The sequence below is a fragment of the Peromyscus eremicus genome, chromosome 5 (genome assembly GCF_949786415.1).
Source record: "Peromyscus eremicus chromosome 5, PerEre_H2_v1, whole genome shotgun sequence".
Lineage (NCBI taxonomy): Eukaryota > Metazoa > Chordata > Mammalia > Rodentia > Cricetidae > Peromyscus > Peromyscus eremicus.
The window spans coordinates 54,959,630-54,977,601 of NC_081420.1; the positions used below are offsets into that span (position 1 = coordinate 54,959,630).

At 37.1% G+C, this 17,972-nt stretch overlaps 1 protein-coding gene and 1 pseudogene across 1 annotated transcript; both read right to left on the reverse strand.

The window, feature by feature from the left end:
* Positions 1-428: 428 nt before the first annotated feature.
* On the reverse strand, positions 429-14,938 carry LOC131911429 (estradiol 17 beta-dehydrogenase 5). Its single transcript, XM_059263447.1, has 9 exons — positions 14,715-14,938; positions 11,971-12,138; positions 9,613-9,729; positions 8,263-8,340; positions 7,756-7,878; positions 5,306-5,415; positions 4,865-5,030; positions 3,286-3,368; positions 429-686 (listed from the first exon to the last, which is right to left on the reverse strand). Exons 1-9 carry the CDS (start codon positions 14,796-14,798, stop codon positions 644-646), a joined length of 972 nt encoding a protein of 323 aa, XP_059119430.1. The 5' UTR covers positions 14,799-14,938; the 3' UTR covers positions 429-643.
* A 2,760-nt stretch (positions 14,939-17,698) lies between these two features.
* The window catches only part of LOC131911050 (aldo-keto reductase family 1 member C1-like), a 17,768-nt pseudogene continuing 17,494 nt past the window's right edge, over positions 17,699-17,972 (reverse strand).

Below are 17,972 nucleotides of genomic sequence, written 5' to 3' on the forward strand. Positions count from 1 at the left end.
ATTTTCCAAGCCAAGACTCGCTCAGCTTGTCTCTGCTAGATCTCCCTTCATTAGAGTCTTCATGATCCTTGAAGGCTGGGTTCCCCTTACCTCCTCTCAACCCCCATCCCACCCACCCCCAGCAAGGATACTTCAGTGTTTAGGTTTCTGGAGAAACACTGAGACTCAAGGTCACCCTTCCTATGAATGGTTCACTTTCTACACCACACGTGATATGCATTTTTGTTCCTTGAAATACTAGAGAAAAACATATTAATAAATACTTGATAACTCCTACTTCCCAGATAATTCTGTTGATGATATTAGATATGTTTGTAAAATGTCTTTTATCATTATATCCCGTGTACACACATTCCAAGGAAATCCTTTTGGGATCCAAATGAGTCAGGAGAAGTTAAAATATGTGAATAATATAAACTGGCATATATAAATGCTGCAGAAAATCATTCTTTTATTTCTATTCAGAAAGGGGCAAATATATACTGTGTTTGCTTCCTTGCATATGGCTGAGTATTCAGCAGAGCCAGGGTTGCTAAGAAGCATGGATTAGGGTGACATATGGAATCATCATCACTGTGCACTCTTCCTCTATACTATCCACATGCAGGGACTTCCTGCACAAGGCATGACACAGGCCTCCATGTTAATATTCATCTGAAAATGGAAACTCAGGGTGGTCCTTAAAGCTAAAAAGACAAATAAATCATATTAGTTTTGAGTGACTTCTATGAAGTTGTTATGTGAAAATACAAATTTTTATTTTCTGGTAGTTCATACAGTCTACCTTGAACATTATTTTATAAATCATTAAACAAAGCTAAATAAGTAATTCATATCATGCTCCTTTCTTTAAGACTTATACAGAAAATAGAAAGTCAAATTGTCAAATATACATCTATCAAAAAAGGATATTTGGTTCTTTCAATTACAAACTCTTAATGAAAATAGAAACTGATCCCCTTGTTTTGAAAAGAACAAGCCAAGCTACACACTCTGCACTGAGAAGTACTTCAGGAAGATACAAATGGATGATATCAATTTCATTTCAATTTTTCTAATTGATAAATTACTTGCTAGCTGCCTTCTACATGCACTATACTAGTCTTGATTCAGAAGTAGAAAGAATGGACTGGAAACATGGCTGAGTAGAGAAAATGCTTTTGATGTAAATGGGTGGCATGAGGTTTGATCCCCAGTACCCACATATAGCTGGGCATGGTAGCATGCAAGTGTAATAGTTCTCCATGGTGAGATGGAAAGTGGAGACAGGAAATTTCCTACAAACCCACAGGTAGCCTAGCATACACAGTAGAAACAAAGTACTCTGTCTCAAACAAGGTGGAAGGCAAGGACCACTATCAAGATTGTCCACTGACAACCAGATGCATGCAATAGTACACTCACATGCACTTATCCACTTATACAAACAGGCACATACATGCATATGCCATACAAAGCAATACACAAAGATAAGTGGAAGACTATTGCATATATGTATCCAAGAAGATAACTATAGAAGATTACAAGAAAGTAATAGTAACAGAAGCTATAAAGGAGATAAAAAGAATTACTTATTAATTTTTCACATGAATAATATAAGTGATTGCTTGGTGCTTGGTCTTTTTGTAATATTTGTCTGTTTTTCTTCACTTTTCTTCATACTAATAAAAGCGTTAATAAAGATAAAATATACTAGCAATTTTTATATATGTTAGTGTACACTATGCTCATCAATTCTCATATTTATGTTCTTTTAGAAGTAATTTCCCAGTATTAGAAGAAATACATATTCCATTTCTTCCCTCATTGATGTAATAAATATATCTTTTCCTACCTTCTGATATATATATCAGATATATTGATATATGTTTGTATATACATATATATGACTGATATATATTCATATATACATACATATGTGGTGATATTGTGTTCCCCAAAATATTGTGCACCCTAATAAACTTATCTGGGGTCAGAGAACAGAACAGCCACTAGACATAGAGACCAGAAAATGGTGGCACACATGCCTTTAATCCTATTACTTGGGAGGCAGAAATCCATCCGGAATTCTGTGAGTTCAAGGCCACACTGGAAACAGCCAGGCATGGTGACTCATGCCTTTAATCCCAGGAAGTGATGGCAGAAAGCAGAAAGGTATTTAAGGCGTGAGGACCAGGAACTAGAGCTGGTTGAGCTTTTAGGCTTTTGAACAAACAGTTCAACTGAGACCCATTCAGATGAGGACACAGAGGATTCCAGTTTGAGGAAACAGGATCAGCTGAGGAACTGGCAAGGTGAGGAAGCTGTGGCTTGTTCTGTTTCTCTGATTATTCAGCATTGACCCCCAATACCTGGCTCTGGGTTTGTTTTTTTTTAATAAGAACTTTTAAGATACATGTTACATACATATGTATATATATGTGTGTATATATGATGTATATATACATATATGAAGTATATATCAGATATATATGTATATGTATATATATATATATATACACACATACATACTTTCTACTTCAAATGTATAAGATACATATAGCATGAAGGAAGAGTAAGGTTTCTTATTGACTAGAAGTCCTCCATCAGGTGGGACTATTTTCTACATGCTGTAGTGTTGGTTATAATTCTATTCCCTATAACTTCTTGATCTTCAACATTGAGATCTCAATAGGCTAGAAAACCAATACCAAGTGAGCAATAGAATTCATTAAGCCAGTCATTATTAACACAAACACAGTGATTAGAACCTGAGAGGGGAAAGTGCAATATGAAAGAACTGGAGTTTTTCAAACCATTGAAAACATTAAATTGCCTGAAAACAATGAACAATTTCACCTGGAGGAAATATCGCAGACCGTAGGATTGGTGGTCATGCATTTAATACAATTAGAGGTTAAGCAGGTGATATGTAAAATAACATGGTGTTGAATTGAAAATGCTTCAAGAGGCTTGTTTAAATGCCTCAAGGGTAAATCACAGAACAGATGAATTCAGAAGCATACATGGAGCACACAGACCCAGCACTGAAGACATAGAGTGTTCCCTGAAACAGGAGGAGAGAAGTAACTGTAGTACGTGAGCCTGAGCCAGGGTCCACTCCTCCTGCTCCTGTCACAATGAACAGAATCCACAGGAGGCTAGAAACAGTTGCTAAAGTATTTGTCTCCTTCCTTTAACATGGCCTCTGTATTCCTTGTTTAAATTAGGACAAATGATAACAATTATGTTACATTCACCTCAGAAAAAAAAGTTGAGTAAAATATGGTTATTGAAATTACTTACGTGGAACCGGATATGTATCGGATATTTTTATTTAGGCCATCAAGGACTTTCATGTCCTCTGAAGTCAACTGAAATTCAAAAGCCTAAAAAACAATTAGGAACTACATTATTATTTTATACTGCATATTTGCCCATCTGCCCATTTCAAATGTACCAGACTGAATGGTGCAGATAAACTATTTAATATATTAAAGAAATCGAGAAACTAAACACATGTTCATCAAAATATTTAAGTAAGTGATGAATACCAGGTGTGGAAGTTCTGGAAATTAATTTCTGAATTGAAATGTAAAGCCTCACAGACAAAGGTATTAACAAATAATCTGAAGAAATATAAAAAAATTCTGATAAAAAATTTTGTTACCCATTTTTCAATTTTAGGTATGTTTTAGTCAACATTTGAAATGATGACAGAATAATTCTGATGAAATTTAATGATAAGCTGGAAAGAACAGAGAATGACATTTTCAAAGATAATGGAAAAGAATTTTAGTGTGTTTCACACAGGAAAGCTTAACATCAGGCAACCACAAAGAAAGCCATGAATAATCTAAATAATGTACAGAGAAAATCTCTTTTTATAATAGTATTTAATTTAAGTCGTAGGGGAAATGGGATTTAGGAATGAGTAGTTTAACAAAGGCAGAATGTAAGATCAATGAATTTAGAGAATAGAAAAATGAAATAGACCACAAGAACATCGCTTCTTTGTATCTTCCAGAGTCCACTCCATACTAAATGAATTTAGAGCTGTTCACATTAGGATGTGGAAGAAATTGTTGCCACATGTCTTAGGGCATCAGTTGTATTTACAAGAAGGAATAGTGTACCTGATAGAAGATTAGACATGAAAACATACTATAGAATTCAGAAACTATTGTGGATTGTACAATATGAGGAACACTGGCTGGCGGGAGGATAAACACTACAGAGAGGAGAAACCAACTCCACTTAGGACAATGAAATATGTATCCTGGAGCAGACACCTCACTGCTCCCCACGTGCATAAGCAACTTCTCTACACAAAAAGAGAGAGCCTGACTAAGATTACAATAACCTGACTGAGATCAGGTCAACCCACACAAATCTCTAACCATGAACTAAGGAGCTACATAAGTGACTTTTCAAAAAGAGTCTGTAAGTAGGTGTGGACTGATTTTAGCACTACTAGTGTTAATGGTATAAATGTTCTCCTATTTTAAATGAGCAGAAAACCACTCTCAAAGGAGCCAACATGTGAAAAAAATAGTTGACATGAAGTGCATTCAAAGTGATTAGAGACCTGATCATTAAAATATGAATATGTATAGGGAAATACACATAATTTGAAGAATGAAAGTCACCTAGTCTCACATGCCTCATTCAGAAAATGAAGAAAAGAGCATGTCACTCACTTAAGGTTAAATTACCAATGTCATTCTGATATAAAAATCTAACTTCTGAGGAACAGGATTGAAACCCCCTGGAGATGCCCTTAAAGCACAAATGCGCTGTGACTCTGACTAGTATTATAGGACTAAAAACCAAGTCCATTAGGACAATTCTGTGTAGGTGCCTAACACCTGCAGCATCTCATCACCTGTATGTTCTCTTTTATCCTCTTCTCTGTGAAGCTCTTGGCTAGGACCACAACCCCACGCTGCAGCTGATAACGAAGGGCAATCAGGGCTGGAGTTCGCTTGTATTTTTTTGCCATGGAACCAAGAACTGGATCATCCAAAAGAACGGGAGTATTCGGCTCTAACCTGGAGGGAAGGTAGAAATGTTAAATTCCTTCTCCTTACTCTTTGATTTGTTAGAAGACTTCTAATACATAGGAAGATCGATATATAGACCAGGGTTTTAATAAATTTAATACATGGAACTATAAAACCATTATGGTCTTTTATTCTCTCAAAAATGAAAATTCTCCCTGCTTACAGTTCATTACATAATGAACTCCAAAAAAAAAGTGTTGTAAGATGAAAAATATTTAATCAACAATGTTTTCCTTTGGTTTTATTCTCATTGTCCATATTACCATTTTTTTTCTCGGTGGCTTCCCAGAGCACTGTAAGCAACCAGAACTATGTCTTTTGACTTGCAGAAATCCAGAAGTTTTGCCTGGTTGAGATAAGGATGACATTCTACCTATAGATGGATGAAATAGAAACATACTAATTTACATAAAATTCCATATTTAATGTTACAAAGAAATGTTAAAAAAATACTTAAAATGTGTGCTAGTTTAACCCATGTAATGAAATTTGAATTGAATGTATCACTATCAGGCCTATTGTGGCGACTCATGCCCATAATCCAACACTTTAGGAAGCTGAGACAGGAAGATTGCAATGAACTTGTGGTCATTCTAGTCTATAATAGGTTTCAGGCCAGCCTGGGCTGCAGATAGAGACTATGTCTTATAAAACAAGCAAAACAAACAAACACACAGAATCAGAAGATGAAGAAGGAAGAGGGCAAAAAGGAAAAAAAAGAAAATATAAACATCTTCGTAGTAAGATTTTTTTTTTACATTTATTTATGTATTTGGGGTTTGGTAGGTATTTGTGTGTATGTCACAGTGAACACGTAGTGGTTAAAAGATTTTTGTGTGGAGCCGGGTGGTGGTGGTGCATGCCTTTGATCCCAGCACTTGGGAGGCAGAGGCAGGCAGATCTCTGTGAGTTCGAGGCCAGCCTGGTCTACAGAGAGAGAGATCCAGGAAAGGCACAAAGCTACACAGAGAAACCCTGTCTCATAAAAACCAAAAGAAAAAAAAAAGATTTTTGTATGGTCAGTTCTTTCCTTCTATCACGGGGTCCCGAGAATCAAAGGGATTGGAGATAAGACCTTTTAACCACTGAGCCATCTTGCTAGGTCCATGATTAGATAAAGTAATTGGTTTATATTCATTGCACATAGTGAGGAATTTCAGATACATCTTCATAAATATGTCATACATTTTGAGCCTATTCACCCTTCTACCACTTCCTCCTCTACTCATGTATTACTCCCATTAATTGTTCCAGATTTACATGGTTAAATTTAGAACTTAGGCTGCAGGGAAGTAACAGTTGGAGAAGTAACATTTCTGAGGGGAGTGAGCTCTATATCCTACTTGATGGATGCAAATACTAGTTTTTGCTATGGTGAGTCATCACTGGTTCCAGATGTGGAGCAGGAAATGGACACACTGAATTTTGATTACTAAATAGAAAAACTAAAACAAAAATTCTTAAGAATCCATAAGGGAAAGAAAAGAAACAGGTATGTGGACATGGCAATAGTGTCATTTATGTATTTCTTGATATTAAAATGAAAAATAAGAAAACTCAGGACAAATATTTACAGAAAATGAAAATAAATGATGTCTTACTAATGTGCTAAAAGAACTACAAGCAACTAAGGAATTCTGAGAGTAGGAGAAATAGTCTTTCCCAGGTAGGAGCATGCCAATCGATTATTTGGTACCAACTGATCAGTCCTAAAAACATATACATATACAAGTAACATTATGCAGACTGAGAAGCCTATATTCATGAATTTATAAATATGTATGTGCAAACACACATACATATCCTTTTATAACAACAATGAATCAAAATAAAGGTTATGAACTGAATTTGAAAGAGGAAAAGGGGTGCATGGGAGTGTAGCTAGAAGTTTTCCTATGTCCCATCTGGCCCGTGGTCAGGACAAATCTCTCTCATCTGTCAGTCCTTGCAGCTGCTTGGACCCAAGTAAACACACAGAGGCTTATATTAATTAAAACTCCTCAGCCATTAGCTCAGGCTAACTATTGACTAGCTCTTACACTTAAATGAACCCATAATTCTTATTATGTTTAGCGACGTGGCTTGGTACCTTTTCTCAGTTCTGCCTTCACATAGGAGGGTTTGTGGGAAGAAAAGAAAGGGAAGAAATGAGAAGATAAACATGTAAAGAGGAAAGTAAGAGTCCCCAGTCAGTGGTAATCATTACTATAGCTTTCTTTCTCAAAACACTGATAATGAAAATTATAAAAGATTAGTCTCTCTTCTAGAAATAACTTTACTAGTTTGAATTTTTCAAAGGATGTCTCAGGCAAGAAATGTTACAGAGTAGCTAAAAATGAAATAATGATTTCCAAACCACAAAAACTGACTACTTACACAAAAATCATCGATGGATTCTCAAATATGACATGAAAATTGGTAATGAAACATGTACCAAATATGTGTATGATTTAGGTCACTATTTATAATAAAGAAAAATTACCATTTACCTTAATGTTGCTAAAAGTAACTCCAGAGACAAGGCATGGCACAATCAATGTGCTATCACGCTTTATTTAATGGCAGAAATCAGAGAAATTAAAAGATGCTAGGGAATAAGGTCATAAAGCTTCGTTCTAAGTTTCTAATGCTACTTCTTCCCTCCAACTGGCACCTGGCAGTAGCAGAGAAAGAAAGGAATAAATGGGAAAGAATGGGGACTTAGGATCCCCACCTGATTGCACACAGGCTTGTGCTTGAGCCCTGGCTTGTTCAGGATCCTCTCCAGCTGCCTGCGGTTAAAGTTGGACACCCCGATGGACTTGGTCAGTCCTGCATCCTTACACTTCTCCATGGCCTAGACAGAAAGAATATGCCAAAATATAAACTAATATAAATGGAAGACTATAACATTAGAAACAACACTGTAAGAAAATGAAAATGAAACTTCTTGGCATTACTCCTTAGGAAAAACAAAAGTGTAAGGAGAATGATAGTATCAACCATGAAGAGGACCCTGAGCTATCCTTGGTCAATTAGACTCTTTGTTGTCATCTTAGTCAAACCTTCCCTTCATTACTATTATATCACTGTCATGCATGGTCCTCAATCTTAAGAAACAAGCCCTTATAAAACCATTAGTTTTTACAACACGGAATGCACACCTCACTCTCACAGTGGAGTTCTGACTCTACTCGCCCTTTCTGTACTTCCCATTGTGCTCTCTAATCCAAATACTCACCTCCCAGGTGGCACAGATATCCACTATGTCAAATATGGTTTTTCCATTCTCATCTGTTGGAAAACACTCCTCTCCTGGCTGAAATAGAGACAAACGTTAAACTAATCTCTCAACAGCTGTAGCTATTGAGAGCTATTCCTCACAAAAGCAAAACTCGCTGATAGAAGGTTGTGAATAGGACTTCCAGCAGATGAGTGGATCATACTTCATGTAATACTTATGTTATGAATGTAGAGTTGTAAAGAATGTCCTTGAACACCATAGTTCTTTAAAAAATACATAATTAAATTTCAATAAAGAGCTAATTTCTGGGTCCTTACACTATCTTGTTTGTCTTGTGTTTCTATTCAATGCCACCTTCACTTAGGAATTGGACAAGAATAAGGCAGTGATCTCCACCAACAATAAACTACATTTTTGGCCCATGGTAAACAAGAAATCTTCCCCATGTTTCCTTGCTTGTGGGTGCTTCAAGCCTGGCAAGTGAACAAAAGATGAAGAGACAGGGTTGTTACATTTTGTTGTGTTGCTTTCTTTTGTGTTTGTTTGGTGTGTGTGTGTGTGTGTGTTTCACAACTGTGAAGGTGCTGATTAAGGCTAGAAAATGTGTCAGGTCCGCTAAATCTGGAGTTACAGACAGTTATGAGCTGCCTCAGTGGGAACTGGAAACTGAACTCAGGTCTTCTGTAAGACCAGAAAGTGCTCTTAACCACTGAACCATCTCTCCAGTCCTAGACTGGTATATTTTCAAGATTATTTTGATGATGTAAAATACAGAGAAGCCAACACCTGTCAATGAACTAGAACTTCAAACTTCCTCAAGGCTAAATTTGTCACCAGTGGAAATTGCTGGAATAAAAATAACTAATTAAATTTGGAACTGAATAGATTGCTCAATGGTTAAGAGCACTTGCTGCTTTCCAGAGGACACAGATTCAATTCTTGGCACACACATGTCAGCTCTTAACTGTTTATAATTCCTATCCCAAGGGATTCAATGTCATCTTCTGAACTCATTGGGTACTACACACAGACATAGTGCAAAACACTCATACACATAAAGTAAAATTAAAATAACTTTTTAAAAATGCATACAAATTTAAAGTAATACACAGGTCAGGAATTGAAAAGCAGAGACACTTTTTAAGACTATTTATAATACCAAATCTATTTATTATGGTTTAGGGTCTTTGTTTACATAATCCTAGCAACTCCTTTGCATAAAACACTTGGAGTATTTTCTAAAATTAACTGAATTATGTTTTAAAACTTTATAGAAGTCGAATTCAACCAACCAGGAATATGTTAACATTAAAGATAAAAATTTTTTTGGTAATCCAAACTGCATACCTTCATAGACACTGGGAAATGAATAAGGTACAGGTCCACATAGTGCAACTGGAGTTTCTTCAGTGACTGTTCCAAGCAAATTTGCACTAGTTCTGGACGATGAAAAGTACACCAAAGCTATGAAAGGTAAAGAATGGAACTAACATTCAATTATTAAATCTCAAGAGTTTGTTGTGTTACTTTACCTAATACAGAAACATTTTTCTACTGGTGTGACATTGATGACCATAAGAGAAACTATTCCTCTTCCTCTTGAAATTTTTTCATTTGATGTAGCCATAGACCTCCTTTAAATGTTTATTCATTGTAAGTTAATCTAGAAAATTATTCAAGTTCCAAAACTTTCATTAAGTAATAATAATGTTCAATAATAATCATCAAAATTATATTTTGCTAAATCAATAAAACATTTTAAGAGTCTAATACACTATAACTGTTCTTGCATATAATTCATTGTGGTGTGCTGTGTTAGATTAACATATGTGAAGTAACTCTGACCTCACCCATAACTATTGCTTGTAATGTAAATAATCTCATTAAACTTATGTAAATGTCTTCAGGATGTCCCAGGATTCCCAAGAACTCTAAGAGAACAGCTGCTTTATAAAAAAAAAAAAAAAAAAAAAAACCAGCGGCAATTAAGGAATTATTCTCTAGAACATCTTATTTAGTGTTTCCCTAGGTCTAAATAGCCATTTAAAATTGTTTCAGAAAGACAGATTGTGTTAACAACCACAAAATTGGGTGGTCTACATTTGCTCACTCTGCATTGTTGGGGTCTCAGGTCTTTTTAGTAAAATGGTTGATGAAGGAATAATTGTTGCCATGTGCACTTTGAATCTTCACTAACCATCACAGGAACAAGGCACAATGCTGCTGTGCCTATCTGAAGAGAAGCTGAATAAAAGTGTACAAACTCAAACTAACCCATGGAGGATTAGAGAGATGTGTTAGCAAGAGAGTACTTGTGGATAGCCCTGAATTGGTTCCCAGCACCCATATGTCAGCTACACAATGTTCTTTAACTCTAATTCTAGGGGATCTGATGTCCCCTTCTGGTCTCTGTGGGTACCAGGTTCACTCATGGTACACAAACATACATGCAGTCAAGACACTAATATTCTTACAATAAGTAAATATTTTTTAAAACACACATGGGTGAAGACAATATAACCTATAAATTGAGTTACTGAACAGGTTAACTAAATGGGAAACATGCATTAAGAGTATTGTAAAATATTATTGTAAGTTAATACTGAGATGTAGATATTTCCAGTCTCCTTATTTCAATTTCCTCTTCGTAAAGTGACATAATAAACAGTATCATCCCTAAAATATTTTTAACTGAGTCAGAGTAAGAAAAAAATCAAAATATTTACATGGCCTGACCACTCACACTGAAATCATTGCCTTCAGCAACAACAAAACCTTCAATATCTTCATTTGGAAATGTGAAGCTTTTAAAAAATGTAGTTTGGTTTTTATGAGAAACCACTTAGGAAAGAAAGACCAAAATACAAATATAGAACACATAGCCATGTGCTACATAACAAAGTTTTGTTTAGCAATAAACCAAACATGCAATGGTATTCCATAGACTATTATTGAGCTGAACTATTCTAATTGCCTAATGACTTCAGAACCATCATAATGTACTACTGAGCTCTGTGGCGATGGTAGCAGTTTCAGAAAAGCATAGCATACACAATTATATATAGTCCATAATAATAAATGATTATAGCTGCTAATAACTTATAAATATAATTTCATATACTTCTTACTGTGAATAGTATTTCTGTTCTTCTTATAGAAACAAAATCTTTACTGAAGAAAATGAAAATCTAATGTGATTATCCCATCAACTCAAAGGGGATGAACTCATGTCTATTTTTTATATATATATGAATGGAAAATATTTTGAACATCCAATTATATCCTAGTTATAGGAGAAGGAACACATTATAGAATTATATACATATTATGTTATGGTTACATATTAAATATTCATATTTATATAATATGTTTGATTATTGTATAATTATACTTATATAATTATATCATATATTATAGAGTTAATTATATCTTGTTTAACACCAAAAGTGTTTTCTTATAATAGTGCATCTTATTGTTGAAAAAGAGAAGTAGTTTTCATAACAATGAGAAGTTTTATAGCTTATTCAGGCAATCCAAAAAAAAAGCCAGTTTTTCAGTCCATTCTAAATCATGCTCTGACACTCAGAAAAAGAAGATAGTTAACATTCCACTGATGAATTTAAAGACATTGGTGAGAAAGCTAAAGATTTCTCTATGTTTACCATTGTATGCAATAATAAGGGTCAACTTGTGTATTTTACCAACCTTTGTTGTGCAAAATATATCATCCCTCTTCACAGTGCCTTCTGCAATCTTGCTTCGGATGGCCAGTCCCACCTCCTCTTCATTTTGATACATAAAAGCAGAATCAATATGGCGGAAACCAGCATCTATAGCTATTTTGGTGGCTTCTGTAGCCTTAGTCTTGGGTACCTAAAAGAACAATCAAAAGCAGCATTTAGAGATAGATATGACTTAGAATTTTTAAGGTACAAGAACAAAGTTCCACATCAAGTTTCCCTGTGTTTTCAGGGAGGTGTCCATTTGCAGAGAAGAGTTCAACCAAGTTTATCGGGACCTCTCCCACTGAGTCACACGAGTAGGGTACCCCAGGAACCAGTCAATCTGTCCAGTCAATTACAGGTCAGTCATTGGCATTAGGGTCTGCACTGATATCTCAGGAACTGTTATGTGCTAGAAGGATGCCTAGGTATATGAAACCATGAAATTTATACAGGAAAAAGGGCATGAGATCACATAAAGAAGAAACACTATAGAATCTCTGATGAGCCTTCTCCCAGCGAAGTTGCAGAGAATACATCAAAGTCCCTAACACTGAATTTACAAAATACAAAAGAGTTTAAACAGAAACTTTTTAGAGTCTCCATTCCTAAGCTGTTTATTTGTAGCTTGTTAAACCCCTAGTGCATCCCAGATGAAAGCATGTACACATGAGTCCTACTGTTTGCATAGGCAGTTTATGGACAGCTTTCATCCTTGTTATGAAATGGGAAGATGTCAACATTCCCAGGGATCATCTAGGTTGAGTTTGTCAACAGGAATTGAGTAGACAGTAGTATGATGTAAATTATTTTCACACAGCCATTTTATCTGCACAAAAATAAAAACTGCAAAAAATAAAAAATAAAAAGCAGTATGTGTACTCAAAGATTCATACCGAGGAAATTAAGGATATCATACAGAAAAATATTCAGGTACATGCCCTCCTTTAAGCTATAATTTTGTATTTTGTGGAAGTTGTGATATAACTAAAAATAAGTTTTCTCTCTGCTTGGCTAAATTTTAATTAACAATATAGAAGTACATTAAAGGATGAAAATGAAATGGTGATGTAGTAAACATATAGGAAAATTGAAGGAAATTCAGGAAAAAGTAGATATTTTCTCCAATATTCGTTGTCTTAGAGTTTCTGTTCCTGTGGTAAAACACCATGTCCAAAAGCAACTTGTGGAGGAAAGGATTTATTTCACCTTACAACTTTCAGGTCACACTCCATCTCTCAAGGATGTCAGGGCAGAAACTCAAGGCAGGTAACTGGAGGCAGGAGCTGATGCAGAGGCCAGAGAGAATTGCTGCCTAATGGCTTACTCCATTTGGCTTGCTCAATCTGCTTTCTTATGGAACCCAGGACCACAAACCCAGGATTATACCACCCACAGTAGACTGGGCTCTCTTACATCAATCACTAATTTAGAAAATTCCCTACAGCCAGATCTTATGGAAGCATTTTCTTAACTGACATTCTCTCCTCTCAAATGACTTTGATTTATGTCAAGTTGACATGAAACTATCCAGCACATGAAAAAGAACAGTACAGTTTTAAAATGAGTAAATATGTAAACTGACAGAAGAACTGGAGGTGACCAACAAGCATTTTTTAAAAACCCAATTGTCATCAGAGATGTTTCATCCTGCAACTGGTAGAAACAGATGCAGAGACCAATTGCCCCAGCTCAGAGAATCCTGCTGAAGAGAGACAGGAAGATTGTAGGAGCCAGGGGGATCAAGGACATAACAAGAAAACCCACAGAATCAAATAACCTTGGCTCATAGGAACTCACAGAGTCTGAACTGAACCAGGGAGCCTGCACTGGACTGACCTAGGCCTTCTGCATATATGTGACAGTTGTGTAGCTTGGTCTTCTTACGAAATTTCTAACAGTGGGAGCAGGGGCTGTCTCTAACACTTTAGATATTCTCTCCTCTCAAATGACTTAAACTTATGTCAACTTGGCATAAAACTATCCATCACATGAAAAAGAATAGTACAGTTTTAAAATGAGTAAATATATAAACACACATGTCGATATAAGAACTGGAGGTGGATAACAAGCACTTTTTAAAAGCCCAATTGTTATCAGAGAGGCTTCATCCTATAGCTGGTAGAAACAAATGCAGAGACCAATAGCCCCAGCTCTATTCCTCATACTGGGTCACTTTGCTGAGCCCCAATACATGGAGAGGTGCTTAGTCTTACTGCAATTTGATATGTCATGTTTTGTTGATATCCATGAGAGGCCTGCCCTTTTCTGAACAGAAATGAAGGAGCAGTGAATTGGGAGGTGGGGGGCAGGAATGGGCTGAGCGGAGAGAGGCGAAACTGCAGTCAGGATGTAAAATAAACAAATATATTTAAAATAAAATAAAAAAATTAAAGAAAAAAGATAGTCAGTACTCAGTATCATTGGTCATCATGCAGTGCTCTTGATGGCTTCTTTTCATTCTTTCTGCCTAATTGCGATAGAGAGAAATGAAAAGAAAAACTAGTGCCCTCAATAATCTGGAGCTAAGTTTGTTGATCAGTCCTGATGATGAGTGCAGTCTGCCTTGTCCTCCCACAAGGTATAGCTCTAGCCTGGTAAAATGGAGAAGCAGATTAGCCCCATAGTATCACATCAGAACTAAATGACTGCATACCATATCAGCCCCACTTACCCAAGTCAAGCTCTCTATTTTGTTGAACCCTCAGCCCCTTCTGCTACCATTACCTCTCGAGGTGCATAGGTACCAAAACCCAGTACAGGGATGAAGTGGCCATCACTTAGTTTCACTGTCTGCTGTTTAGAATTCATGGCTTCTTGATCCTCCAACTGAGACGTTACTATTTCTTCTTTCTTCACAGGACACTAAATACAGGCTGGGCCCAGCCCCAGCTTTCTTGTAATGAGTAACCAGTGGGAGGGGAAAATAAATTTCGCAAGTGGACTGTGGCTTGGGGAGGATGGGAAAAGGAAGGATCAGGTGGGGGGGGAGAAGAGAGAGTACTGGAAGAGATGACTGAAAAGGGGGTGGGATTTCAGGGGTGAGGTAAAAACCTGGTGTAATGGAAACTTCCTGGATTCTACAAGGGTGATCCTAACTAAGACTCCTAGTAATGGGAGATATGGAGCCTGAACTGGCTGTCTTCTGTAACCAGGCAAGTCTTCCAGTAGAGGGACTGGAACATCAACCCAGCCACAAAACCTATAACTCACAATCTGTTGTACCTGCAAGATGTGCTGGAGCAATGGTACCTTGGAACTTGTGGGAGTGGCCAACCAATGACTGGTCCAACTTTAGGCAAAAGCCACAAGAAGGATCCCATGCCTGACATTGTCTGAATATCCAGGATCTGGAAGCTGGATGGCTCAGAGACCTAGGGTAGAACCAAACAGCATTGAAGAATAAAAAATTCAATACAATGATTCCTAGTAATTTTCTGCTATATTCATAGATTAGGAAGCCACTCATCATCAGAGAGGCTGCCTCAGCAGCTGATGGCAGCAAATACAGAGAGCCACAGCCAAACATTAAGCAGAGCTAGGACACACAGCTGAAAACAGGGAGGAAGAATTGTAGAACCCAGAGGGTCCAAGCATACTAGGAGAACATAGCCCACACAGAACCAACTAAGCAGAGCTCACAGGGCCTCACAGAGACTGAAGCAGCAACCACGACATCTGAATGAGTCTGCACTAGGCCCTCTGCATACATGCCATGGTTGTTTAGCTTGGAGTTTTTGTTGGACTCCTAACAATGAGAGTTGGGGTGTCTCTGACTCATTTGCCTGCTTGTGGAACCCTTCTCCTCCTACTGAGTTGCCTCATCCAGCCTTGATATGAGAGTTTATCCATAGTCTTATTGCATCTTGTTATGCCATGTTCAGATGATATCACTGGGATGCCTGCTCTTTTATGAAGAGAAACAGAGGAGCAGTGAATCTGGGAGAGAGGGGAGGAGGTGCTGGCTACATCCTCAAAGAAAAGTGTCTGGCCTTCTCAGCACAGACATCAGCTACCAATAGCTCTTAGCTTGGGTGGAATCTCAAAAGTCCTTTGTCCCTCAATTATAGAATTATTAACTGGCTTGATCTTGTGCAGCTAACTATAACTACTCCTGGTTCATTTATGCAACTACCATGTCCTATCCAGAGGACAGCATTTCCCAGAAATTCTCCTTATCCTCCAGCTCACAATTTCTTTTTAATCCCTTTCTGATGATGTTCCCTGAGCCTGAGGAAAGGAGAGGTGCTTATTCTCAGCATTTGAATAGTTATGAATCTCTGTATTAAACCTCTACTCACTACAATAAAAAGCTTCTCAGACCAAGGTAAGAAGTAGCACAAATCTATAAACATAAGCGTAAATATTCAGAAGCTAGCATCACATCATAACCCCTGAGAAAAACAAAATCAGTAGATGTTCATCTAGGGCCTATAACTTCCTTAGCCACAGGTTTTGATTAGGTTTATTGTACTAGGTATGAATTCCCTCCTGTGTGGCAGCTTCAAAGACAATCAAGAAAGAATTTTCCTGCCTTGCCCACAGTCAGGAAAAATCCTTGTCACCTGCCAGTCCCACAGCTGCTCAGACCCAACCAAGTAAACACAGAGCCTTATATTGCTTTCAAACTGTATGGCCGTGGCAAGCTTCTTGCTAACTGTTCTTATATCTTAAGTTAATCCATTTCTATAAATCTATACCTTGCCACGTGGCTTGTGGCTTACCGGCATCTTCACATGCGGCTTGTCATGGCGGCGGCTGGCAGTGTCTCCCTCACTCAGCCTTCCACTTCCCAGAATTCTCCTCTCTCCTTGTCCCATCTACTTCCTGACTGGCCACTGGCCAATCAGTGTTTTATTTATTGACCAATCAGAGCAATTTGACATACAGACCATCCCAGAGCACTTCAGCATCCAGTATTTAATAGCATTGATATTTTTACCTCCAGCCGCCTACATAGCACCTTCCAGCACTGTTAAAACTAGCTAGCTAGCAGAGAAAGAGTTCCATGGACAGTTCAAAACTAATTTCTCTATGTCCTGTAGCCGAAGAATATGGTATATTGATTAATAGGGTCTTACCATCTAGTTATAGAGGACAATGAGGAGAATTGGCAATGGCTTGTATTGTTCCAGGGTACTTCTGAGAACTTCCTGAGCAACTCATAAGGAAATCAATGTGCTAAGCACTGAGATTTTTGTTTAATGGCCTGTGTCTTCATAGTTCACTACATGGGTTATCTCTGTTAGAATACCTTCCTCCTTTTTAATTATACCTCTAATTAGCTTATGAACTAGTGGGTCTCTTACTACACACTTGATGTTGGTTATTATACTTCCTAACTTTCCTTTTCCTCAGCTGTCTTCTCCCTTTCCCAGTTAAATCTTTAACTTCCTGTATTCACCTTCCATTCTTTCATATGACATATGTTCCACTATTCTATTAGTATATTTGTATTTGTGCTGCAGAATTGTAAGTCCAAAGTAACCTCTTTGTGCATAGTTCATTTTGGCTAACTCTTCCCCTGGCCCCTCTTTCCCCTTCCCCATTACTGTACTACATGCTCATATCTTTATTCCCAAGTATTTCCTCTCTCTAATTTCACCTACATTCTGTCATTCTCCCTCCCTAAATACATACTTTTGATAGTGAACTTTCTAGTTTTTTAGTTTCCACATGAACTCTAGGTTAAACACACAAAATGAAAGATTTTAAGCTAGGGCCCGCCAGAGAGACATAGCAGCAGCATTGTCTTTTGTGGCCTGGGTGACTTCATTTAGTACAATTTTCTCCAGTTCTATCCATTTACCTGAAATTTTTATAATTTCATTATATTGTACCAGAAAAACCCTTAGAACTGATATACATTCAGCAAAGTGATAGGATATAAAGTAACATTCAAAAAATCAGTAATCTTCCCATGACAAAACTACTGGAAAAGAATTCAGGGAACAATCCCATTCACAACACACACACATACACACA